The sequence below is a fragment of the Papio anubis genome, chromosome 17 (assembly GCF_008728515.1).
Source record: "Papio anubis isolate 15944 chromosome 17, Panubis1.0, whole genome shotgun sequence".
Lineage (NCBI taxonomy): Eukaryota > Metazoa > Chordata > Mammalia > Primates > Cercopithecidae > Papio > Papio anubis.
In genome coordinates, this window is record NC_044992.1 from 8,710,402 (window position 1) to 8,735,783 (window position 25,382).

Here is a 25,382-nt window from a genome sequence, read left to right on the forward strand (position 1 = left end):
ACCTCTGGATAGGAGCCCAGGACAGACTTCGGGAAAGCCTCAGCATGTGCTTCTGTGGAGAGGGTGCCAGGCTCAGGAGTACGTGTCCTCCCTGGCAGAGCCCAGGAGCCTCAGTGATCCCTTCAGAGAGTGTCAGAGGGAGCGAGGAGAGGCAGCTACTTGGGCACAAGAAGCTGAGGATGAGAAGCACCTGCCATCCAGGTCAGCTTTGCCAGGGCTCTCAGAAGTCCCTAGGTACCCCCTCTCTTCACCGACAAACCAAATCTCAACAAGATTCTGACACCATGCAGGCGGGTGCTGGTGCAGGCAGGGCCAGCAGTAGGGGTGTACGGAAGGCCTGCTGTGCCCTGCAACAGGAGCCCTTTCCCCTGGTCTCTTGCCAAGACACTGAGGAACGGCAGCAGGAGGGGCAATGGTCAAAGGGTGGGCGCTGCCACCCTGGTTCCTTTGGACCCAGCAGTTAGACAAAAACCGTAGCCTGTTAAGTTGTAAGTCGCTTCAGTGGGACTTTAGAGGGAGACCCCTGTCCTTACAGATGAGCCACCGGTGGTCCAGAGAGAGAAAGGCACTAACCCAGGCTCACTGGGAGGGTGAGGGCCAGACCCAGATCCCCTCTTACCTGTCTGAAAGCACCTGGGTCACCTGAGCTGTCTGTCCCTGTCTCATGACCCAGAGCAAGAACCGCCTGGGTTCTCTGCTTCACTGGGAGGCTCTCCAGCCTGCCGTGTTCATGGGAAACCTGATCCTGCCGCATTCTCAGGGACCTGGGCTTCCGTCTGGCCTCACCTTTCTCTTTATGGAAAAACTCCCCGAGTACATTGTTTCCCATGGCCAGGTGCTGCCTGCTCCAAGCACATGGGGTGACCTGCCATGGAAGGGATTGACCGACCTCTGAAAAAAGTGGCTGACTTCCAGGGACATGGGAGCCACCCAGCGGCTTCCTGTGGTGGAAGATATTCTGACCCAGACCACGTTCTCAGAGGAATTAGTGAGGCTCTCTCTTTGTCTCCTTCACTGGACCGCCCCCTCCCCTGCAAAGGAAAAGACCTCCACTCACCTAACTTCCACCTTCTCCCCAGCTCACTCCACACCTCCCCTTCCCTGCCTCGTGTGTGTCTGTATGTGTGTGTGTAGCTTTGTGGATCTGAGTATATGTCTGTGTGCGGGTGAGTTTGTAGATAAGAATCTGTGTGTTTGTGTGTCAGTGTGTGTAGATGAGAGAGAGGGAGGGAGATTTAGTAGGAGTCTGCTTGTATCTGTGTGTTTCTGGGAATATGCGTGAGTCTCTCTGTGTTAGTAGGAACTTTTTTTTTTTTTTTTTTTTTGAGATGGAGTCTTGCTCTGTCGCCCAGGCTGGAGTGCAGTGGCGCAATCTCAGCTCACTGCAAGCTCTGCCTCCCGGGTTCACGCCATTCTCCTGCCTCAGCCTCCTGAGTAGCTGGGACTACAGCTGCCCGCCACCACACTCGGCTACTTTTTTGTATTTTTAGTAGAGACGGGGTTTCACCGTGTTAGCCAGGATGGTCTCGATCTCCTGACCCCGTGACCCGCCCACCTGGGCCTCCCAAAGTGCTGGGATTGTAGGTGTGAGCCACCATGTCCGACCTAGTAGGCACTTTGATGTGTCTGTGTCTGTGTGTATTTCAGAGTCAAGGGGCTACAGCGAGGTGACTTTGACCTTCTCTTCCTCAGGGCCAGGGCCTGACCCTTCCCTTGGCCTCAGCCAGTCAGATTCTCCCTTTCCAGGCCACAGTGTGGCATTGTCATCTGTCAACTCTGCCTACACCTTGAAACTCACCCTTTGCACAGAGGGTATAATGGGGGCCATCTCAATTAGTGAATTTTTAGGAAAAGTTCTTACTTTGGGGTCCTTTGGCTGGGGATTGAGAATGAATTCCAGGCATGTCTGTTAGGATTGCATTGGGTACAGGTAACAGAAAACCCACTTCGTATTGTAAGACAGGAGCTTATTTCTCCTTGCAGAACAAGAAATACAAAGGGGGCCGTTTAGAAAGGGTGGTTCCCTCAGAGATCCAGGCCCTTTCTGCACGGCCCCCGGTCTTCTCCTGCAGTTTTCTTTGCCGGTCCGTGGTCTCCTCTGTGCCGTCACGCACATTTCAGAGGGCTGTTGCGAGGACCGAGGGATTCGACGCGTATGAGAGAGTGTGGATGTGCTAAGGAGTTTGCAGGAGTTGCACGGGGCGGCTACTGCTGAAGAATACTCTGCCTTGGGCAGACCCTTTAGGACCCTGATTGCCTCCCTTCCTAGAACAATGATCTGCTGGTGTGGAAACACGAGTCAGCCTGCTGCCTCCATACACCAGACAGATAGGGCAGATTCTTGCAAAATCTTAGGAGAGCGATTTGGAGTGATTTGGAAATGTTTTGGTCCTTTTGGAGGAGGAACACATCAGCAGCAAGCATCAGCTTGTGTTGAACCAAAGGGTGGGCCCTTAGGAAGTACCTGCTGCACACAGCCGATACAGTGGCCCTGCCGTTACCCAGGACGGCCCTCACTCCGCCAGACCTCGGCCAGTGCCAGCCCAGGCAGCTGAGCAGGTCACCAGCTGTCAGGGGCCGTGGGGTAGAACAATGCACCATCCTGACTCCACCCAGAGTCCGCTTTGGGTCGGCCGCTGCCAAGATAAAGACCACCTGGGCCAATGGTGGTGTCCACGTGTGACGTGGCTCTGAACGTGCAGTGACCAAGCAAGCTTTGGTGACCTCCCTTCAGCCAAGTCCAAGGATCCAGAAGTTACTGGTCCACAGCTGTGTTCCATCAGCTCGGAGGGGAGAATGTCTTGGCATGAATCTTAGGATTACCAGCTGGCTAAGGGAGGTCAGCTGGCCTGAGCCCCTGATGCTCACGCCTTGCATCAGGGGCTTCGAAGGCGGTAGGAGCCTGTGCTGTGGCCCTTTGCGTTCGCACGGCCGACTTTGAGGCACTGCCCATGCTCCATCTCTCATCCTACCACGGACGAATTGAAGAGGCCATAGGGAAAGGTCAGAGGCCATTTCCAGCCTCCCCTTCTCCCCTCCTCCTCCTCTGCACGCCTCCATGGGCCGTCAAGGCTGGATCTTTTCTTACTGTTGAGTGAAAAAGACAACAGAGAATGAACTTGAATTTAGGGTACATCTGAAAAGACGATTACCTAACAAAAGGCATTACTTCTGGCTGGGCACGGTGGCTTATGCCTGTAATCCCAGCACTTTGAGAGGCCGAGGCGGGCAGATCACCTGAGGTCAGAAGTTCGAGACCAGCTGGCCAACGTAGTGAAATCCAGTTTCTACTGAAAATACAAAAAATTAGCCAAATTAGCTGGGCGTGATGGTGGGCACCTGTAATCCCAGCTACTTGGGAAGCTGAGGCAGGAGAATCGTTGGAACCCGGGAGGTGGAGGTTGCAGTGAGCTGAGATTGTGCCATTGCACTCTTGCCTGGGCAACAAGAATGAAACTCCATCTCAAAAGAAAAAAATAAAAAAGAGGGCCTTCTATGAGTAGTAGCAGCAAGACTGGAGCAGTTCCATCTGCCTCACAGGCAGGGAGCCCTGTAGGCTGCCCCTGTGCCAGGGCCTGTGCCCCCACCCTCCTCCCACCTGACGGGGGCACCCCCAGTCCCGGGACCCTCACTCCAAGTGATCCCAGGAGCTTTTGCATGTCCAGACACAACTTCAACAAACAATTCCTCACATTCTTCTCCTTTCCACCTTCTTCCCTCCCTCCTCTTCCTAATTCTCCTCATTGGCCACTCCTGGGCCCGAGGCCAGCTGGGCTGGGAGAGGTCACGTTTTGAGCCACGGACTCCCGTGCTCACGCCCAGCAGTGCTTGCTGGGAAGTTCTAATCTGGCTCCTTTAAACTGCCCTCACCTGCGTTTTTGGTTTTTTTCATCCTTTTGGAGGAGGAACACATTAGCAGCCACCAGGGGACACCTGGAATTGCTGCAGGACGCCTCCTGGGCGGGGTGTGGCCAGGACATTTGCCTCCTTCCTTCGGTCTTCCCCTTCCCCGCCGCTCTGAGGCCACCGCCTAGCTTCAGGGAGGCAGGACTTAGCAGGGAACGCTGGCGTCCTGTGCCTACAGGTATAGCTGTTCTATGCCCGGAGCATGTGTGTTGGTGGGACATCCTCCTGAGGTCCTGTGGCTACTCTCTTACTGGAATTGGCTCCTTAGGACACAGCGACAGAGCCTCCGTGAAGCATGACGGGGTGGGCAACCCTACCTCTCCACCCTTTCAAGCCCAGGAGGAAGGTGGGGGGCCCTGCTCTGTGGAGCCGTAGTTGCTGGCCTGAGAATCCCAGCCTTGCTTCACCTCCCAGCCTGGCTGTTCCCTTCCTGTGAGGCTCTGGGAGTTTCCTTTACCTCTCCTGTCTTTGTTTGCACATTTAATCAAGCCTTTAAACTAAATGATCACTGTGACCCTTTCTAGTGCTACAGTGTATGGGTTTTGTGATTCAGAAGGCTGCCTTGGCTGCCTGACTGCATAGCAGGTTCAGAGGTGGGGGGCAGCAGCTGGGGGAGCCACCCCTCCCTGTGACTCCTTCTAACCTGGCAAACCCCACTCCTCCCACGCCCTGGGTCAGCAAGAAAACTTGGGGGCGGGGAGGTGGTCGAGGACGGAGTGAAAACGCATAGGCTGACCCTGTCAAGGGAAGGTGTACCCTCAAATCCTGACTCCTCCACCAGGGCTGCGGGCTCTGCCTTCCCCAGAAAGTATTTGAAAGCCTTCCTCCTGGGCTTCCAAAGGGCTCCCGCACTTCACTTTCCTGCTGCCAAAGCAGTCTCTTCAGGTCGGTCCATTTTAGTTTTCAGTCCCCGTTTCCAGGTAGGCGGGTGGCCAGTGTCAGAGCTTCCGGAGTGCGTTTGGGCTTGGCTGGGCCTGCTCTCCCTTGCTGCTCTTCCTTTAGGGCAGGGTCCATGGAGGCACCCCTGGGTAGGGAGGGCTCTGGGGGGGATGCACTGGCTCCTTCCCCCTTGTCTGACCCTCCCATTTTGTGTTCTCTGCAGCCTGTGATTGCCACCCCGTGGGTGCCGCTGGCAAAACCTGCAACCAGACCACCGGCCAGTGTCCCTGTAAGGACGGCGTGACGGGTATCACCTGCAACCGCTGCGCCAAAGGCTACCAGCAGAGCCGCTCACCCATCGCCCCCTGCATAAGTATGTTTGGGACACCAGCTTTTCAAGTCTCTGGCTTTGTGGGAGGACAGTGAGCTTTTGAGGATGCTGGTCACTGACGTTCAGTGGGTTCTTTTATTTTTGAGATGGAGTCTCACTCTGTTGCCCAGGCTGGAGTGCAGTGGCATGATCTCAGTTCACTGCAACTTCTGCCTCCTGGGTTCAAGTGATTCTCCTGCCTCAGCCTCCCAGATTCAAGTGATTCTCCTGCCTCAGCCTCCCGAGTTGCTGGAATTACAGGTGCATGCCTCCATACCCCGCTTATTTTTGTCTTTATTTTAATAGAGTATGGGATTTTGCCATGTTGGCCAGGCTGGTCTTGAACTCCTGACCTCAGGTGATCTGCCCACCTTGGCCTCCCAAAGTGCTGGAATTACAGGCATGAGCCACCGTGCCTGGCCCGTTCAGTGGGTTCTGTCCTCAATGTGCATTCCTGCATTCGCGGTCTCATGCTCATTGAGTCCACGTGGGAGACCCCCCCCCCCAAGCTCATAGAAGTTCTTACAGAAGCCACTGGGGGCTCAGCAGAGCCAGCCTGTCTGAGGCTGTCTATCCTGACAAACACTGGGTCTCCTGTTTCTGGAGGAAAGCAAGCTGCTGTCCTCAGCACTGGCCCCATTCTCACTGTCCACCTGGACCCTGGATCTGGGGTGGGTCCATTCCAGGCGTGCTGCTGTCACTATTGCCGGAGTGTCGGCATTCCCTCTGCCCCTGGTGGGTTCAGAACAGAAAGGACGGACAGCGCAGGGCCTTGGAGAGGAGCTAGGCAGGGCTTCCATGCACCACACCTGTGGCCCTAATGAAGGATGATAGCCCTGAGGCGTTCCACACAGCTGTTCTCAGGGGCTCGTTAATAGCAAATGACCAGGATCCACACCTCGGTAGAGGGGGCTCAGCACCCATCCAGGGCAGCGCAGGTTGAAATGGTTTCACAACAACCTCCAATTGTCAGCCTCACAGTTTGTCAGAATCCTTCTGTCCATCCACATTCTGCAAGGTGAACATTTTTAGACAGCTGGGAGAAAATCTGGGGTTTGGAAAACATGGCGGGGGAACTGAGGTCTTCTTCAGGGAGTTAGGCGTTCTCAGGTTGCTCAGAAATGGTTAGAACCAACATTTCCAATCCCCAAGTGGAAAGATCAAGCCTAGACATGAGAGCTGGCGTTTCTGAATCAGAGGCGGAACCCTTGGGAACTCTCACTTCCCAGGCTGTGCCTTCTCCCCTCCTCTGGCAAAGGGCGGGCTGATGCCTGGTGAGAGCATTGCTCCCTACCAGGCAACCTGGGGCTCCATCCTGGAATTTTCGCGTTGCTCTTCCCAAGGGAAGAGCTAGAGGTCCCAGACAGTGCCTGAGGGACTCGTGCCCTGTTTTGTCCCAGTTTGCGTAGCCATGGGCCCTGCGTGGGCGTCCCAGAGCCAGGCCGACCTCAGGCGCTGAGGTTGGTGGTCACAGTGGCTCTGCGGCCATTGGCCTCGGCTCCATGTGTAGACTTGTGGGATTAGACTGGACCATTCAGATGTTGCCTCTGGGATGTTTCTGCTGGGACCAGGTGGCTTTTTAGGTCCAGCTTCCTAATCACCCATTGTGACAGGGCACCTATGGGTTGTTGTTGCTAATACAGTTGCCTGAGGTCAAGATTTGACCCCGTATTGAGGGCTGTGTCACCCACTTGTTCTTCCTAAAGGAGCAGAGGATGCCTCCGGTGCCTCTCAGATTTGCCTCCCAGCCTGAGTAGGCCATGTCCCTCCACCAAGCCTCAAGTCCTAGCTCATCTAGAATCTGGGAGTCAGAGTTTTACGGCAAAGAGTCAGACGGTGGCTACAGTCAGTGGGGTTCGTGGTCACTCACCAGGGGAAGTGAGTCCCTTCCTCTTAGGGACTTCTGGTCCATGGTTTGGCCTTGTCCAGAAAGAGGAAGCCTGAGCTTCAGTGCCAGGCTGCTGAACTGATGAACAGTGGGGACTGGATGAACCTCCTCTCCTTTCTTGAGCACAGGGTGGGGTCCGGCAGGTAGTAGGAACCAACTGCTTTTTAAATGTTTATTATTATATATACTTTTTGAGACGGGATCTTGCTCTGTTGCCCAGGCTGGAGTGCAGTGGTACCATCATAGCTCACTGCAACCTCAAACTCCTGGGCTCCAGGGATCCTCCTGCCTCAGCCTCCTGAGTGGCTGGGACTACAGGTGCGTGCCACCACGCCTGGCTAATTTGTTTTATTTTTTGTAGAGACAAAGTCTTGCTTTGTTGGCCAGGCTGGTTGCAAACTCCCGGTTTCAAGCCATCCTCCCACCCTGGGCCCCCAACGTGTTGAGATGACAGATGTGAGCCCCTGCACCTGGCCAAATTGCTGTATTAGATAGAGAATAATCAACACGAAGCGCACAAGCTTTTATGAGGCCCTTGGATCTGCACTCTTGGTCCCATGCTGCCCACTAAGAAAATGCCTTAGCACCTGAGAGGTGAGGCCGCCGGAACCTGGGCCGTGCTGCCAACACTTCTCTGCATGTGGGAGAAACCTTTTCCTTTGGGCAGGTTCCCAGCGCCTTGCGTGCCGTCCTGCCATGGCACCTTCTCCACCTGTAAGTTGAGCTTAGAGATGAGCAGGGCCCAGTAGCCACATCACGATGAGGAGAGTGGCCTGGGGAAACCCCCTCCGCCCCTCCAGGGGTGGAGCTGAGTTGATGTCAGGCCCGGGGGGTGGGGGCAAGGCCAGGCTCTGTGTTGCCGCCTCCCTCCTGCCTTCACGCCCCCCTGCTAGGCGAAAGGAGAAAAACACCACCTGCCCAGGATGCGGCTGCTGATTTCTGTTCCTCTGACTTTTCTTGAGCCAGGGAATGGGAAATGGAGGGGAGGGTCCCAGGAAGTTGGGAGGAGTCTGTGCTGGGCTCATTCTAAAGTCAAAAAATCATGTCGTCTTACCTTGTTTTCTCTCCACCATCCCCCTCCCCTCGCTCCTGTCTTGAACCTCACAAAGAGATCCCCGTAGCGCCACCGACAACCGCAGCCAGCAGCGTGGAGGAGCCTGAAGGTAAACTGCCCCCTTCGCTTCTAATTTCCCACTCTTGCTGTGTGGCGGGGTGGTGGGGTGGGTTAACAGGGAAGGGGCGTTCAGAAGCCCAGACTCCTCTAACCGCTATCTGGGGTCTGCTCCGAATGACTGGCACCCCTGGGTTGCACTGAAGAAGCTGGAGCTACAGGACGCTATGTTGTGACTTTCCCTCTGAGAATCAAATGGAGGAGATTTTAATGGTACCTCTCTCCCAAGCCTGGAACCCTAAAAACTGAGCTCCTTCTATTTGTCCACCAGCTGCCCATCAGCCCAACACCTTCCAAGCTGAGGGCCTGTCACTCCTTCCTGGGGCTGCAGAAAAGGAAGGAGCCAGGTGCTGGGGATACAGAAGGAGGCCTGGGCACAGGAGCACAGAAGCAGAATGCAGGGGGCCTGGGAGGTGGGCGTGGGGGAGAATCACATCTTCATTTTCATTCGCGTCCAACTGAAAATTTAGCATTTCCTCCATGGCAAAGAGAGGCCGCAGACCGCGGCATGCGGCCGAGCCTGCACCTTGGTCACCAGCAGAAGTCACAGCGGTTTTCACATCACATGCTAGCTGGTGCAGATACCATAAATACTGTTCATGCTGGTTATTGCTTCTCAAAACGACAGCAGTTACTAGACCCGCTGCTAGATCCTGATTTATAATCGTTAATCAGGAAGCACTCGCGTAATGTAACCATACCATCCATCTGGTTCTTTAAAGATATTTGGGCAGCGGCATTTCAGGACTATTAATTTCCTTTGTAGACCTGTGTATTTTATTTTAGCATGGAGAAATGTTTTTTTGAGGAAGGGTCCACAGGCTTCACCAGTCCTTGACACAAGAAAGGTTGCATAGCTCTGGCTTTGGGCACTCAGAGGGCACAGCCCTGCCGGATGCCCTGCTGAGAGCAGCCCAGGCCTGCACCCACAGTCCTGGTCCTGGGGTCACACAGGGCTTTTGTGTACTGGTCCTTGGAGTAGAAGAGGGCAGAAAGTGACAGGCACCCCAGCATGGACATTCATGCTGGCGCTGGGGACCCTTTCCCCCAGAAAGGACTGTAGAGAGGTATGGGGGAGCTTGCAAACCCACGTGGCCGCCTGAGTATTTTAGGATACAGACTGGATTTTGGAGAGTATTGGCAGTGCACTGGAAACTTGAGAGAAGACAGATTCAGCACTTGTACAGGCATGGTCCACAAACAGCCAGCAAACAGGAAAGGACAGACATGCATTTCAGGGAATGCCAGAGGCAGCGCGGGGAAAGCCAGAGACAGTTCTGTCTTGCGTTGTTTGCAGAGCCTTCAGGGGCCTTTGGTTGAGCCCTACGCAGGGGAAATGGCGAAGAGAAGGGATTGAAGGAAGCGGCATGACAGGGAGACTAGATGACAGAGCTAAGGAGGAAGCTGTCTCTGTCACAGCACATTTCAAAGGAACATCCTCAATTAGTTCAGCTCTAGGGGAGAGCAGTTTTGAAGGTAGAAGAGACTTAAATAGAACTTCGATTCTTGCTCTCCTTGATGTGACATTCGTCCTTGCCTAACTGAGACTTACCTGGACAAGATCTTAAGGCTGTGCACACTGCAGGGGACTGAGGCTTCTGAGCAGGGGCTGCGTCCACAGCTCATGCAAAAGCAAGACAGACCTTAAAGATCTCTCTCCATCTCCGTCTCTGTCTCTCACTCCTCCCATTTCTCTAGTCCTTGTAGCTTGACTCTGGGTTTCTCACAAACCCTTGACTTTGAGTTTTTCCCTTCCAAGTCAGAAATGGGCACATGGGGAAAGATGTGGAGGGGAGGGATGTCATGAGGTTTCCACATAGGCTGCAAGAAGCTGGTATAAAAAACTTCCAAGGTTCTTGGCTCCACCAGACAAAAGATTCTGGAGCAGCTGCTTATAAATACTTGCAGCCTCCTCCTTTGAAATGTCTTCTTTGGGTTGTTTAACTTTTCAGACTGCTTGACTTTGTTACTGTTTATTTCCTTTCCTCATTCTGAACCTTTAAAAGTATGGTTTAAACTGAAGCGAGCAGTAAATAAACATCCTTATAAAGTATCTTCCTCAGAGAGAGGCTGAGTGAGCAGGTTGGAAGCCTGTAGCAATGTTTGTAGCTTTGACCAGACCCGCGCTGCCCTACTCTGGGGGTCCTGGGATACCCAGGGTGTCTGTCCCAGAGAATGTTCCAGAGAACCGGAACCATCTCTGGGACACAAGTGCTGGACCGTGGGGCCTCCCACCACAGAGAGGCGGGGCGTGCCTTGTCTCAGCGGCTGAGACATTGCAGGCAGGAGGCCAGGAGGGCCCCCTGGGAAGCGGGGCCTGGGAGCTCAGCGCTCCCAAACCTGTCCACTCTTGCTGTGTTTGAACAGGGGAGGCCTCTGTGCGAGGCTGCCGGAGAAAAGCTTGTTTGCTTTTGCCTGCGTACCAGAGGAGAATTAATAAGCTGAGAATTTGTTCTGAAAGCTGATGGACATAACCTTCCCCTGAACTCATCCCCTTGAAGGGCCAGCTCACTCCCGGAATGTTCTTTACCTGCTCACAGAGCTAGCTGTAAACCGTCATGGGCCAGGGAGACGAGGAACGTAGTGTCTGCGGGGCGGAGGGTCTGCGGCCGGGGAGACCAGGAGGGAAACAAGGAGGAAGGAGAGAGGGACCACCCACTCAAGAAGGGCATGGTGCCCAAGGCTCCCCCGGCACTCACCTATTTATTGGTTGTAGAGACCTCAGCACTCAAGGATAAAACAGAGACACCTGCCTTCCCTCCCCAACCCGTTCCCCACCTATCAGCTCAAGGGGAGTTCTTGATTTGCAAATTGTTTGTTCGGTTTTGTGGTGGCCACTTGGTTTGGTGGGAGGAGACTGGTGTGGAGCCAGGAGACCAGGGGTTTGCCCTTCACTGACTCTAAGAACTTGGACAATGCAATGGCGTCTCCTTTCTGCCTTCTGGAAGAACGAAGGGGCGGACCCAGTGCTCCACAGGCCCTTCCCTCCCTGGCTGGCTGTGGCAGGAGTGAGCTCCTCCTGCTGGGGTTTCCTCTTCAGAAGCGCCTGCTTGTTCTGGGTCCGCCCCCGAGGGTCCACTTCTCCCACATCCCAGGCAGAGGCCTGTGTGTGGGTGGAGGTGCTGGTAAATATTTAGCAACTGCCTGGGGCAGGGAGTGGGGCCAATGTGTAGCATCTGCCACTTCCCTTGGTGTCAATATTCCCTCCCTGGCCGGTTTCTGGCTACCCAATGAGATGTCATTGAATGTGAAATTGGGAGAGGTGCATGATTGGTCCTCAGAGCCTATGGCAGCCAATTCCACCTCCCCACTGCCCATGGGCCTTGCAGCAGAAACACAGCAAAGAGGTCCAGAGGCAGGAAGGGCTGCCTGTGCTGGCCTCCTTGGTTTGAGGGATCACAGCTGCCTTTGAGTGGGAGCTGGACCCAGGGCTCTGGGGGTACAGGAGCATGGAGCTGGCCAACTTCTGAGCTCCCTCCACCTCCCATCAGGGATCCCAGGTCCTCTCTCCCAACCCTGTCTTCTGGAGGTACTCACCCTATCGGGGCCTTACCTGGTGCCTTTGGCTAACTGCCTCAGCCGTCCCAGCCTGGGGTGGGCGTGGCTACCATGGGCACCCTTGCATATTACCTTAATGGTAGTCTGAGGGGAAAACACCGCAGAGCCTGGCAGCCAAACCGCTCTGAGATGCTCCGCACTCAGGTGCTACCAGGCCTGTGTGGTGGGGGTGGGGGTTGACCTTAGAGAAGTCACATCCCGTGGCCTCTTCATGGAAGGAAGTTGGGTTTATGTAGACCTGCAACCTGGATAAGCATGGATTATTCTCTTGTTTAGGCTTTTGTTTACCAGGATAGGGAATTGGTTGGGTGAATACAGGAAAATGAGCTGATGGGACTTGACTGCGGTATTGACAAGGGGTTGTGGGGAGGGAGAAGAGGGAGAAAAGGGCACTAAAATGGGAAGCTGAGACCTGAGGGCTGCTTGATCCCTCTCTCGGATTCTTCGTCTGTGAAATGGGGTAATCGCAACCCTGCCACTAGGGCTGTTGTGAGGATTAAATGGGATGATCTCAGTAAAGCCTGTGACTCAGTGGAGGGCCTGTTCAAAGTGCTCAATTAAAAAAAACCAGTAAATTGACATGAAAAATACAAATGCCACGGTATAATGAGGGGTGGAGCCAGCTTCTCCATCCAGAAAGGTGGGATTGGGGTGGGAGTTGCTGTCGTGAGGACAGGTGTGGAGAGTCAGCTTGATTGGCTTTTGAAGACCTCAGGAGGTCACAAGTTGGACTGCCCAAGGCAGGGAGCAACTGAGGGAGCCGCATGGTGGGCTTGTCAGAGCCTTCCAGCAGCTCATGGTAGAGCCTGAACAAAGCAGAGAGGTAAGAACTAGAAACCAGTTAAAGGTCAAGAGCTTGACTTCATGATAGCCAAAAGGTGGGAACAGCCCACCTGTCCGTCGTCGGATGAACAGATACACAGAATGTGGCATATCTATACAGGGACTATTTAGCCATAAGAAGAAATGAATGGCCAGGTGCGGTGGCTCACGCCCATAATCCCACCACTTTGGGAGGCTAAGGCGGATGGATTGCTTGAGCCCAGGAGTTTGAGTTTGAGACCAGCCTGGGCAAAATAGTGAAACCTCATCTCTCCAAAAAAAAAAAAAAAAAAGAAAGAAAAGCCAGGCATGGTGATGCATGCCTGTAGTCCCAGCTACTCAGGAGGCTGAGGTGGGAGGATCACCTGAGCCCAGCAGGTTGAGGCTGCAGTGAGCCGTGATTGCACCACTGCACTCCAGCCTGGGTGACAGATCAAGACCATGTCTCAAGCAAAAGAAAAAAGAAATGAAGTTCTGACATGTGCTATAACACGGAAGAACCTTGAAAACATCATGCTGATTGAAATAAGCCAGACCCAAAGGCTGCATATCATGATTCTGTGTATCTGTCCAGCATAAGCAAATCCAGAGACAGAAAGCAGATTAGGGGTTGCTAGGGACTGGGGAGCAGCTGTTTAATAGGTACAGGTTTTCCTTTTTGGGTGATGAAAAAGTTCTGGAACTTGATAGTGGTGATGAGTTGTACAGTGTTGTGAATGGACTTCATGCCATTGAATTGTACACTTAAAAATGCTAAATCTGGCTGGGTGCGGTGACTCACGCCTGTAATCCCAGCACTATGGGAAATCAAGCTGGACGGATCACCTGAGGTCAGGAATTCGAGACCAGCCTGACCAACACGGTGAAACTCCATCTCTACTAAAAGTACAAGATTAGCTGGGTGTGGTGGTGCACACCTGTAATCCCAGCTACTTGGGAGGCTGAGGCAGGAGAATTGCTTGAACCCGGGAGGTGGAGGTTGCAGTGAGCTGAGATCACACCATTGGACTCCAGCCTGGGCAACAAGAGTAAAACTCCATTTCAAAAAAAAAAAAAAAAAAAGTGTTAAATCTTGTGTTTATTTTGCCACCATTAAAAAAAAAAAAAAAAAAAAAGTGCTTTGGGTCAGAGTCCAAGGGTAAAGTGAATCTGATTTGTCTGGGACCGGAGTGAGTGTCCTGGAGACAAGGCACTGGAGCATCGGCAGCAAGGGGGGACATGCTTGCCTTCCTGTCGCCTCACTCACTGGGAACCTTCGGAGGGGATGGCGGAAGTCCTCTGTTGTCTTCCAGCCCCTTTAGCTGTGGGTGTATGGCTTCGAGTTCTGGCTACACAGCCTGAGCCTCTCTCCCCTTTTGGAAGCATCCGAGAAGGGTCTGGTTCCTTGAGTCCCAGGTAGGGAGGCTTCAGGGCTCTCGGTATAGCAGAAAGGGAGCTGTGGGGTCCACAGATAAGACCCCTGGGAGGAGCAGGGATCACTGGCTGTGCAGACCGCCCAGGCCACTGGTCAAGAGGCCCAGTCATTGACCAAGGCACTGGTTTCAAAGGGTGGTATGAAATGGGATGTTAGGCTGTCCTGGGTTAGCCATTTAGATAAATGACCAGTGAAGTCATTAACACACCATCAGATTAGTATTATCCTGAGAGAAGACTGGACCAGGCCCAGAATAAAAGATAAATGGATTCTGGCTCAGGGAAGGAGACAACATTTATATACATAAGATGCTTGCTCTGTGGTAGGTACTGTTCCAAATGCTCTATATTGTTAACCGTTTAATCATCTCTTCCACCCACGGAGCTAGGTACTGTCATCTCCCCATTTTACAGAGGAGCACACTGAGGCACAGAGAGATTGGCGAGCCCTAGCAGGCAGCATCACTGTGATTCCGGCCATGGTTGCCCTGGTGCAGAGTCCGTGAGTGGTGCTGGCCACCATGCCATTCTCACAGAAGTTATGTTTTTGTTTGTTTTTTGAGACGAAGTTTCACTCTTTCACCCAGGCTGGAGTGCAGTGGCACAATCTCAGCTCACTGCAACCTCTGCCTTCTGGTTTCAAGCAATTCTCCTGCCTCAGCTTCCTGAGTAGCTGGGATTACGGGCATACGCCACCATGCCTGGCTAATTTTTGTATTTTTAGTAGAGACGGGATTTCACCATGTTGGCCAGGCTGGTTTCGAACTCCTGACTTCATGATCTGCCTGCCTCAGCCTCTCAAAGTGCTGGGATTACAGGGGTGAGCCACTGTGTCCAGCCAAAGTTATGTTGTTTGGTCAGTTTTAGATTAAAAAAAAAAAAAAAAAATCCTATGTGGTAACATCCTACTAGGAAAGAAGACAAACTCAAGTATCCACTGAGGGGTGACCTGAAACCAAAGAGACATGGAGGGGGCAGCCAGTCAAAAGTCCCTGCTTTTTACAGGTACCAGCTAAAGGGGTGCTGGTGAGTGTGGTTGGTTGGCGCATGGAGCTGGCATGACCAGGCTTACAGGTGGTGAGCACTAGAGAACAGTTAACAGAGCTCCGACCCTGGGGCCACAAGGTAGCCAGGGTGAGACCGGGCAGGCAAATCAGCTAATCCCAGAATGGGTGAGCGTAAAGAAACCCAAAGCCTCCACTGGCAAAGAATCAGCTGAAGGTTGTTAGAACTAAGAGAATTCTGCAAGGAGCCATTAAAAATGAACATGTAAAAGTCCGCGTGGCCTGTAGTAAGTACTCGGTGAATGCATATCAATTTTATGATAATGGAAACAAAATCTCAACTAGAAAACCAGTAAAAATATGAAACAGACAGAAATGTAGCAATAAAGTACAGAATGTCTATAAAGAAAAGAACAAGACTTTTCCAAGGAACACTAAAGAACACAAGAAAAGCAGGGTCTTCCCACGTTCTGGGAAGGCAAGACCCAAAATTGTAAAGCTGTCAGTTCTCCCAGAAATAATCTGTATATTAGCATAATTCTGGTCAAAATCCCAATTACATGAAACACGATTCCTAAATTCAGCCAGAAAAATGAGTGAGAATTGCCAATAATTTTTTTAAAAAGATGATTAATGGAGGGTGATTTGCCCTACCAGATATTTAAAGATATTGTAAACAGGATTATTTAAATGAATGTAGTACTGGTGTAGGAGTAGAGATCACTAATGCTGAGTAGAAACTCTAGAAACAGGCCAGGTGCAGTGGCTCACACCTGCAATCCCAGCACTTTGGGAGGCCGAGGTAGGCAGATCACTTGAGGCCAGGAGTTTGAGACCAGCCTGGCCAAAATGGTGAAACCCCATCTCTACAAAAAAATACAAAAATGAGCTGGACATGGTTTTTTGGTGCGCGCCTATAGTCCCAGCTGTTTGGGAGGCTGAGGCATGAGAATTACTTGAACCCGGGAAGCGGAGGTTGCAGTGAGCTGAGATCACACCACTGCACTCCAGCCTGGGCAACAGAGCAAGACTGTGTCTAGAAAAAAAAAAGTCTAGGCCGGGCGCGGTGGCTCAAGCCTGTAATCCCAGCACTTTGGGAGGCCGAGACGGGCGGATCACGAGGTCAGGAGATCGAGACCATCCTGGCTAACCCGGTGAAACACCGTCTCTACTAAAAAATACAAAAAACTAGCCGGGCGAGGTGGCGGGCGCCTGTAGTCCCAGCTACTCGGGAGGCTGAGGCAGGAGAATGGCGTAAACCCGGGAGGCGGAGCTTGCAGTGAGCTGAGATCCGGCCACTGCACTCCAGTCTGGGCGACAGAGCGAGACTCCGTCTCAAAAAAAAAAAAAAAAAAAAAAAGTCTAGAAACATACTCAAATGTAAACATAAGAACTTAGCATATGGTAAAGCTGTGACTGTGAGTGTGGAAAAGGATGATCAGTAAATTGTCCTGGGAAAACTGGCTATTTATTTTACAATAATAACAAAATATCTGTATATCACCAATGGATTAAAGATTTATATACTTTCAATATATAAGTCCTTAAATGTTTTAGAATAACATATAGAGGAATATCAATGTAATATTGATGTGAGGAAGGCCTTTTAGACATGATACAAATGTCAAAAAGCATAAAAGGAAAGATTTTGAATAAATAATAAGTGGAACTGGGCGCGGTGGCTCACGCCTGTAATCCCAGCACTTTGGGAGGCCGAGGCGGGCAGATCACCTGAGGTCAGGAGTTCAAGAGCAGCCTGACCAAAATGGAGAAACCCCATCCTCTACTAAAAATACAAGAAAAGTAGCTGGGCATGGTGGCACATGCCTATAATCCCAGTTACTCGGGAGGCTGAGGCAGGAGAATCGCTTGAACCTGGGAGGTGGAGGTTGCAGTGAGCTGAGATCGCGCCACTGCACTCCAGCCTGGGCAACAAGAGCGAAACTCCATCTCAAAAAATAATGAGTGGAAAACTTCCATATCTCAGAAATCGCTAGAAGCAAAATGCAAACTAGAAGGTGAGATAAATATTTATGACATGGTTGACCGAAGATTAATGTCCTCGGTAATAAAGAATGTTTACAGTTCAATAAGAGAGATATCCTAATACATAATCGGGTTAAAAAAGCAAACTAGAAATTTAGAGAATTTGTACAAATGGCAATAAGCATAGGAAGCATTAAACTTACTAGTAACAAAAAATAGCATTAACAAGAATACTCTTTTAAAAGCTTATTAGGGATGGAGCATGGTGGCTCATGCCGGCGATCCCAGCACTTTGGGAGGCCAAGGTGGGAGGATCACTTGAGCCCAGAAGTTCAAGACCAGTCTGGGCAACATAATGAGACCTTATCTCTACTAAAAAATAAAAAAGCCAGGGGTGCTGGCACACGCCTGTAGTCCCAGCTGTCATGCCACTGCACTGCAGCATGAGTGACAGAGTGAGACCGTGTCTCAAAAAAAAAAAAAATTAGAGATTAGAGTGACACTGTTTGGAAAATAAAATAATTATTCTCTGTGTTGAAAAGGGTTGGGGAAACAGGTACTCAGCCACTCTAGTGGTGGGAGGGTAACCTGGTGGCACTTGTATGAAGGCTAATTTGGCATTGTGTATCCAAAGGTATCCGTGACCCCCTCAGTTCAATTCTAGGAATTTAGCCAAAGGAAATAGCGATGTGTGCCAAAATTTAGCTGCAGAGATGAATATTGCAGCATTGCTTACAGTAACAAAAGAGAAACACAACCTACGTGTCTTTGAGTACAGCTTGAGTTACTCGGCAATGGGATAGCCATATAATGATGTGGGAAGAATGTCTAAATTGGAAGATAAAATATTAGCCGGGCGCGGTGGCTCACGCCTGTAATCGCAACACTTTGGGATGCCAAGGTGGGCGGATCATGAGGTCAGGAGATCAAGACCATCCTGGCTAACACGGTGAAACCCCGTCTCTACTAAAAATACAAAAAATGAGCTGGGCGTGGTGGTGGGTGCCTGTAGTCCCAGCTACTCTGGAGGCTGAGGCAGGAGAATGACGTGAACCCGGGAGGCAGAGCTTACAGTGAGCTGAGATCATGCCACTGCACTCCAGCCTGGGCGACAGAGCGAGATTCCATCTCAAAAAAAAAATACACGCATACATATATTTATGTACATATATACATGCATATATATATATAGCACCAGGTGAGCCATCGCGCCTGGCCTCTGCTAAAATACTTTTAAAGAAGTTTAGACATTATGACATTTCAACTCTCAATATTTTAGAATACACCCCTAAAAACTGAGAACATCTCAATGTCATTATTGTACCTAACAAAATTAACAATGCGTTTCTTAATATCATTTGATACATAGTCCATATTCAACATTTCTTGATTCTCCCCCAAATGTCTCCTGACGGCTGTTTTGCTCACTGGTTTAATTATTAAAACATTATGTGGCTGAGCGCGGTGGCTCACGCCTGTAATCCCAGCACTTTGGGAGGCTGAGGCAGGCGGATCACCTGAGGTCGGGAGTTTGAGACCAACCTGACCAACATGGAGAAACCCCGTCTCTAGTAAAAATACAAAATTAGCTGGGCGTGGTGGTGCACGCCTGTAACCCCAGCTCCTCGGGAGGCTGAGGCAGGAGAATCACTTGAAGCTGGGAGGTGGAGGTTGCAGTGAGCCAAGATGGTGCCATTGCACTCCAGCCTGGGCAACGAGAGTGAAACTCCGACTAAAAAAAAAAAAAAAATTATGCAGTTCGTGTGCGGTGACTCATGCCTGTAATCCTAGCACTTTGGGAGGCTGAGGTGGGTGGATCACTGGAGGTCAGGAGTTCGAGACCAGCCAGGCCAACATAGTGAAACCCCATCTCTACTAAAAATACAAAAATTAGCTGGGCATGGTAACAGGCACCTGTAATCCTAGCTACTTGGGAGGCTGAGGCAGGAGAATCGCTTGAACCCAGGAGTCGGAGGTTGCAGTGAGCCAAGATCATGCCATTGCACTCCAGCCTGGGCAATAGAGTGAGACTCTGTCTCAAAAAAAAAAAAAAAAAAAAAAATTATGCAGTGTTGTGATATATGAAGCACTCTATTTAGAAATGCATCTGGGTGCCATTCCTGGGCTGCTTTTGAGGATGCAAAGTGGCATGTAAGATGGAAAGTATTCTCTGTGTGGTACATGCTGTCCCTGTTAACGTCACCTACCCTTAAAGAAGAGTCATTGCCACATCCAGTCCTGTGGCTTCGTGGGGTGTGAGCGGTGGGGTCAGAAGGTGTGGAAACGGAAAGACATTCAACAGTTATTTAAGGTGTTTAAACCGTGGGATTCTCAGTCTCGCACTGTTGACCTGGGGGCTGGAGATCTCTTAGAGGTGGCGGCTGCCCTGTGTACTGTAGGATATAAAGCAGCATCCCTGGCCTCTTCCTACTGGATGCCAGCACCTGCCCTCTGGCCAGTTGTGATACTTAAGTGTGTCCCTTGGGAGACAGAAGAGCCTCTGGCTAAGAACCATTAGGTCAAGCCCAGATTTTCTGACATTGGGGGACCTGCTCACTGCCCCCTGCCTTGAGATCAGACAGCCCATGTGTATTAGGTCAGACTGTGTGGAATTGCCGCTGTATATGACCATTGGAAGTCCATAAAAATGGCAGTTTCCTAGGGTTCAGCTTAACATTTACTTCCCCTTGGCCAGGAGAACCTGCTTCTGAGCGGCCTGTGCAAGTCAGTTTCCCCTCTCTTCTTTCTCGCGCTCTGCTGTCTGTCTCCCTCAATCTCTCTCCTACACCCCCCACCTTCCTCATTCCCTCACTTTCCCTGGCCTCTTCTCCCACCCCCGTCCCTTTCCTGTCTTTTTCCCTTTTGGGACCTGCACAAAGGGCCAGGGCAGAGGTCAGGCTGGGGGTGAGCGGGGCCAGGCGAGCTCGACCGCCCCCCCACCCTTCCGCCCTGGGCCTCCATCACCCCAAGGAACACAAAGAAGCCATTTGCATGGTGGGTTTCAGGACCCCCATTGTTCCCCTGTCTCTGGGCCTTTGCAGGTGGAGCTGCCACCAGCCTCGAGGAAGATAAAGGGATGAGCTGGGAGGCCAGAGGAGCAAGTGGGGGCGGAATATTCAGCCCTTCTTGGGAGCGCTTCCCACTGGGGGATCAAGGAGGATGGCTGATGGGAACGGGACAAGTGACAGGTGTCAGGGAGAGAGAGAGGATGGGAGTCCTTGGGACCTACCTCCGTGTCACACAGCTGTCACAGTGACCTTGCTAGCAGAGGCTGGCAGGGGTGGGGCAGTGCAGGCTGTGGAGCTAGGCTGAGGCAGGGGTGGATGCAGAGACCCAGGTGGCCCAGGCTCAGAGCTCGGCCTGAAACCCCTTGCAGAGTCCTGTAGAGGTCCTGGGCTGTGGTGGGAGGGGACCTGTAGCAACTGGGTCACACCTGGCCTGAGGCCCTCAGTGTATAGTCTCTCCTGCCCGTAACCTCCGCAGCCACTGAACTGGGGTGAGTAAAGCCCCCCGCCAGCCCCAGAGGCAGGGGGTTGGACAGGACCCACAGTGGTCCGTCTAATTACTTAAATACCCTGCCAGATCTAAAACCACTCCAGACTTAAAGAAATAATAACAACCATCACTGCAATCCTTTACTGGAGATCATGGGTTTTGAGTATTTCACCCCACTCTAGTTAAAGCGTTCTGCAAGCCATTTGGTAGTTCTGGACCCAGCCTTCCCGGCGAAATGAAAGAGTTGGGCTAAAGGATAAATTTGGCCCCTTGCCAGCTCAAAATTGCTGGGGCCTGGGAAGGCCTGGTTTGGAGGCCACTGTGGCCACCAGACCCCATCGCTGTCCTCCCCTGTTCTGTCAGCAGCTGGGCAGGGCCTGGGGTGCAGAGCCAGCCTCGTGGTCTCAGACACAGCACCTGGGCAGTGGTTGGGGTGCCTGGGAGGTTCTTTCAGGGCTATGTTGAAGAAATTATGGGGAATTTGGACCAAGGAGGGTGCTCAACCCTAGGGGAGGAAAGAGAAGAGGAGAAGGGATTGGTGGGGACATTGTTTAGCCGGTTGCCAGGCAGCCTTGCTCTTGTGGAGATAGACCTTCAGAGTTGGAAGGACCAGCACAGTGGTGGTGTGACCGGGAGGCTACTGGCTGCCTCCTGTGGCTGGTGTGATTATGCTCAGACTGTCCCCAGCCCCACCTCCTGCTGAGCAGGACTTTCCTCTCGCAGCTCTCTCCCTCTGCTCCTAAAGCTGTTTGTGTGGTCACATGATACAAGTCTCCTGCCTCTGGCCTGGGGCATGGTTCATGGGCCTTGTCTTTGCCATCCAGGGCAGGGCTTCAGTAGGGGCAGTGGATTGGTGTCTAGGAGGGAGGTGGCTAGCGGGGCGTTGCCCTTCCCCATTCCTTTCTCCAGAGGTCAGTGCCTTCCTAAGGTAGATTGTGACAGGTGTCATTTGCACCGTTTTGTGGTCTCTGCTCGAGAGTACAAAGTATTGTGGGATTAAGGAAAGGAGAAATCCTTCTGTTTGCAGAGATCAGGAATGAAGCAGGGGTCTGAAATTATTTTGCATAGAGAGGCACGTGAAGCTCGGTGGTGTGTGGAGCCGGCTCGCACCTGTTCACGCCTGCTCACACTGGCTCACGAGGGCCGACTGTGCATCTCTGCCCAATTCCGCGTTCTGGGTGTCCTGCTGGGAGTTTGAAATTGGCCACGGTGGGAATATTTACACTTTGGAAACTGACAAATGGTAAAAATCAAAGCACATTTTTTTAAGTTCCCCAGAGAGCCAGTTGTTAGACATTCCTCAGCATAGCGTTGTCAAAAAGGCATCCTGAGAGTGAGATTCAGGATCTTAATATCAGAAGGAGCCTAGAGATAGGTCATCCGATCGGGCCTGCACATCTCACAGACGGGGAGACTGAGGCCCAGAGGAGGACAGTGGCTTGTTTTAGGTCATGCAGTGAGTCGATGGCAGAACCAGTGTTGCCACTTTACCACGGTCCTTTTAAGCAGGAAGCTATGGAGTGACACAGAGGCTTAGAAAAGTTTCCTTCTCCAGAAGAGGGATTAGAAATTCATGGCATGGGCCAGGCGCAGTGGCTCACACCTGGAATCCCAGCACTTTGGGAGGCCGAGGTGGGCAGATCATTTGAGATCAGGAGTTCAAGACCAGCCTGGCCAACATGGCGAAACCCTGTCTCTACTAATAACAACAAAAAAAAATTAACCGGGCGTGGTGGGGGGCACCTGTAGTCCCAGCTACTTGGGAGGCTGAGGCATGAGAAGCACTTGAACCCAGGAGGCGGAGGTTGCAGTGAGCTGAGATCACACCACTGCACTCCAGCCTGGATGACAGAGCAAGACTGTCCAAAAAAAAAAAAAAAAAAAAGGGGAAGAAAGAAAGAGAAAAGAAATTCATGGAAGGGGAAATAGGTTTTAGAGACGACTGCTTCAAGATTTTCTTCAGGCTGAAGCTACCCTAGGCATCTACCAGCATCCCTCTTCCCTTCCCCTAGTCTCCTGGACCAGCTTTCCTTCTGTCCTATGAGGCCACCTCCTTCAGCCCAAGGATTAGGAAATTGCATTTCAGCATCTAAAATCTTCCCATGGTCCAAGATCTCTTCAGAGTAGCTTCCATCTTCACCAGACAGAGAAGCCTCCAAGAAGGTGGTAACCTTTTGGGATTGTCCTGCTCTTATCCCTTCCCTCCTCTTCTTTGAGGCTAGTTGATGGCTGTGGGTGGGATGCCAGCCCATCCACCCAGGTTATCGGGGCCCTGCTGTCTTTGGCTTTAATTCTCCCTAGAACCTCAGGGGGCCCAAGACAGGGATTCTTGTGTGGGTGATTTATTGAGGGGGTGCTTTCAGGAGAAACCAATAAGGGCATGAGGGAAGCAGGAGAGTGCAGGGGAAGAAACTGGGAAAACAAGGCTACAGTGGAAGTCTAGCCTCAGCCTGATCCCATGGGAGCTGGGGAATCACATCCAAGAAGTTGTCATACTTACCGGCAAAAGGGCTGGGTAGTGATACCTGCCCAAGTCAGACAGCCATTGGCTATGGACTGCGCCCTGGAGAAGGGCATATGTAACCTCCCAGATCTCTCCAGGGAAAGCAGTGTCCATCCGTCAAGGGCAAACATTCAGAGAAGGGTGCAAGTGTGAGCTGCGTGCAGCTGGGTGCATAGGCCCAGTTAAGGGGCTCTGGGCGGGGCACTAGCCACCTTTGCTATACTTGGTAAGTGATTTGGTGCGAAAGGAAGTTTTACTGGAATCTGGGGACCATCTGTGGATTTCTATTTTGTCCACTCTCCAAGAGCCCTACACTGTAGAAAAACCTGGTGGTTATTCTCTGAGGTCCCGTGTCCTCCCTCCTGTGTCCAGCTGGTCTCAGTAATGACAGTCTCACTGATATCTCTCGCATCTCTTCTCTAGAAGACCAGAGACCAAGGGGAACTGGAGCGAGAGAATCACAGCGCAGGAGTTCAGGCTTGGCTGTGGATCCTACAGATCCCTGAGTACTGTATCTGATCTTTTGCTGGGAAGGTCACACATAGACCTCCCAGAGAGACTTCCAAAACAGTTCTGACAGACAAAGGACTAACTAGCTTTCACCTACAGGGGAGGCCATATGTGCGGGAGGCACCATTGAGCCCCATTCCTGGTACCCACAAGTAACAGCTCCTGTTAGAAGCTGGGAAACAGTGACCTGGGTCCCTTGGGACAGGACAACAGGCATACCACCACAGCTGCACCCACTATTGTCCTAATTCAGACTCTTTCTCTACTTCTCACAACCCTGTATTCATCAGGGAAGGTTATGTGCTGTAACAAACAGCTCAGATAGTATAGTCCATCTGTTTCTTTTCTTTTTTCTCTCTCTTTCTTTCTTTTTGAGATGGTGTTTCGCTCTTGTCGCCCAAGCTGGAGTGCAGTGGCACAATCTCGGCTGACTGCAACTTCCACCTCCTGGGTTCAAGCAATTCTCCTGCCTTAGCCTCCCAAGTAGCTGGGATTACAGGCATGCACCACCACGCCCAGCTAATTTTTGTATTTTTAGTAGAGACAGGGTTTCAACATGTTGGCCAGGCTGGTCTTGAACTCCTGACCTCAAATGATCCACCCACATCCGCCTCCCACCTCGGGATTACAGGCATGAGCCACTGCACGCAGCCCTGCTATTTCTTACTTATACCACAGTCCATCACAGCCCTGGATGGGTGGTTCCCTTCCAAGCACTGAGTCTCAGGGGCTCAGGCCCCTTTTATCACATGGCTCTGCCATCTTCTAGGGCCTGTCATTGTGGGTTTCTCTGCATCCAGCCACAGTCAGGGAAAGAGAATATTGGGAGCTCATGGGAAACCTATGGGCTGGGCTTGAAAATGTTGAGGATCACTTGTACATGTGTCCCATTGGCCAAGACTCAACTCACATGACCACCCCAACTACAAGGGGGTTGCTGGGTAATGTAGTCTCTATGCCTGGTTGGGAGTCAGGGAATGGAGTAGTGTTTGGTAACCACATACAGTCTTCACTGTAGATCTTTTTTGATCACTCTGCTGACTTCAGGGACATCTGCAGCCACCTGTCATCATGGTGTTGCCATTTTGGCATCAGGAAGTGGTGGTGAGCTTTGGGGAGCTTTTTGTGTGTTTGTAGGAAGTAGTTTAGCCCAGTCTTAGCCCCGGGGTGTGTATTTTGCCCGACAGCTGCCTAGGTTTGGGGTGTAGGCAAGCTAAGCAAAGGCAACATCGGGTTCCAAGGCATGACCTCATTGGCACTGGCTTAACCAGCCAAGCTAACTGGCTAGCCAAGCAGCCGGGTGAACGCTACAGGACTACAAGCATCCTTCTTTCATGACCTTCCCAGGGAGCCCCGCTCAGCTCAGCTGAATCACCCTTTAGTGTTGACAGCAGTTCCAGTCTGTGTCCACTGTTGGCTCTCGCTGGAGAAGCCTATAGAGAGCCAACTGGTTCCCTATTGGGACAGCTTTGTTTTCCCTGCTGAACACAAAATCCCCTGTTCACTGGGAGAGCTGACAAGGAGACCCCATGGGGCTGGCCTGGTGGGAGCAGATACCAGTGAATGCAGCGCCCGAATGGCTTCAGCTTATTAAAGGCGAATACACAGGATAACTCTGCCCGCCGAGTGGGAGATAGAATGGAGGGCACAGAGCTGTTACAGCGGATTAGCGGCCGCAGACGGATGGAGGCAGGTGCAGCCTTTTCTGCAATTTGGAAGGGTTTATGAAATACTGATCCTGTGCTCTGTAAATCCTTCCCTTGACCTCATCTGGGCTACAGGCTGAAAATGGGGGATTTCTTGTTCAGCCAGGCTTGATAGTGGCTTTTAGTATTTTCCCTGCTCCCTGCCAACTCCTAGAATTCCCTGGGAATTTT

General features: G+C 51.8%; 1 protein-coding gene across 1 annotated transcript in view; it reads left to right on the top strand.

Moving 5' to 3' along the window:
- Positions 1–25,382, top strand: part of NTN1 (netrin 1) — a 229,708-nt gene that overhangs the window by 160,477 nt on the left and 43,849 nt on the right. The window contains exons 3-4 of the mRNA XM_021928732.2: positions 5,009–5,158; positions 8,153–8,206. Of these exons, the coding sequence (XP_021784424.2) occupies positions 5,009–5,158; positions 8,153–8,206 (204 nt within the window). The remainder of the gene's footprint in view (positions 1–5,008; positions 5,159–8,152; positions 8,207–25,382) is intronic.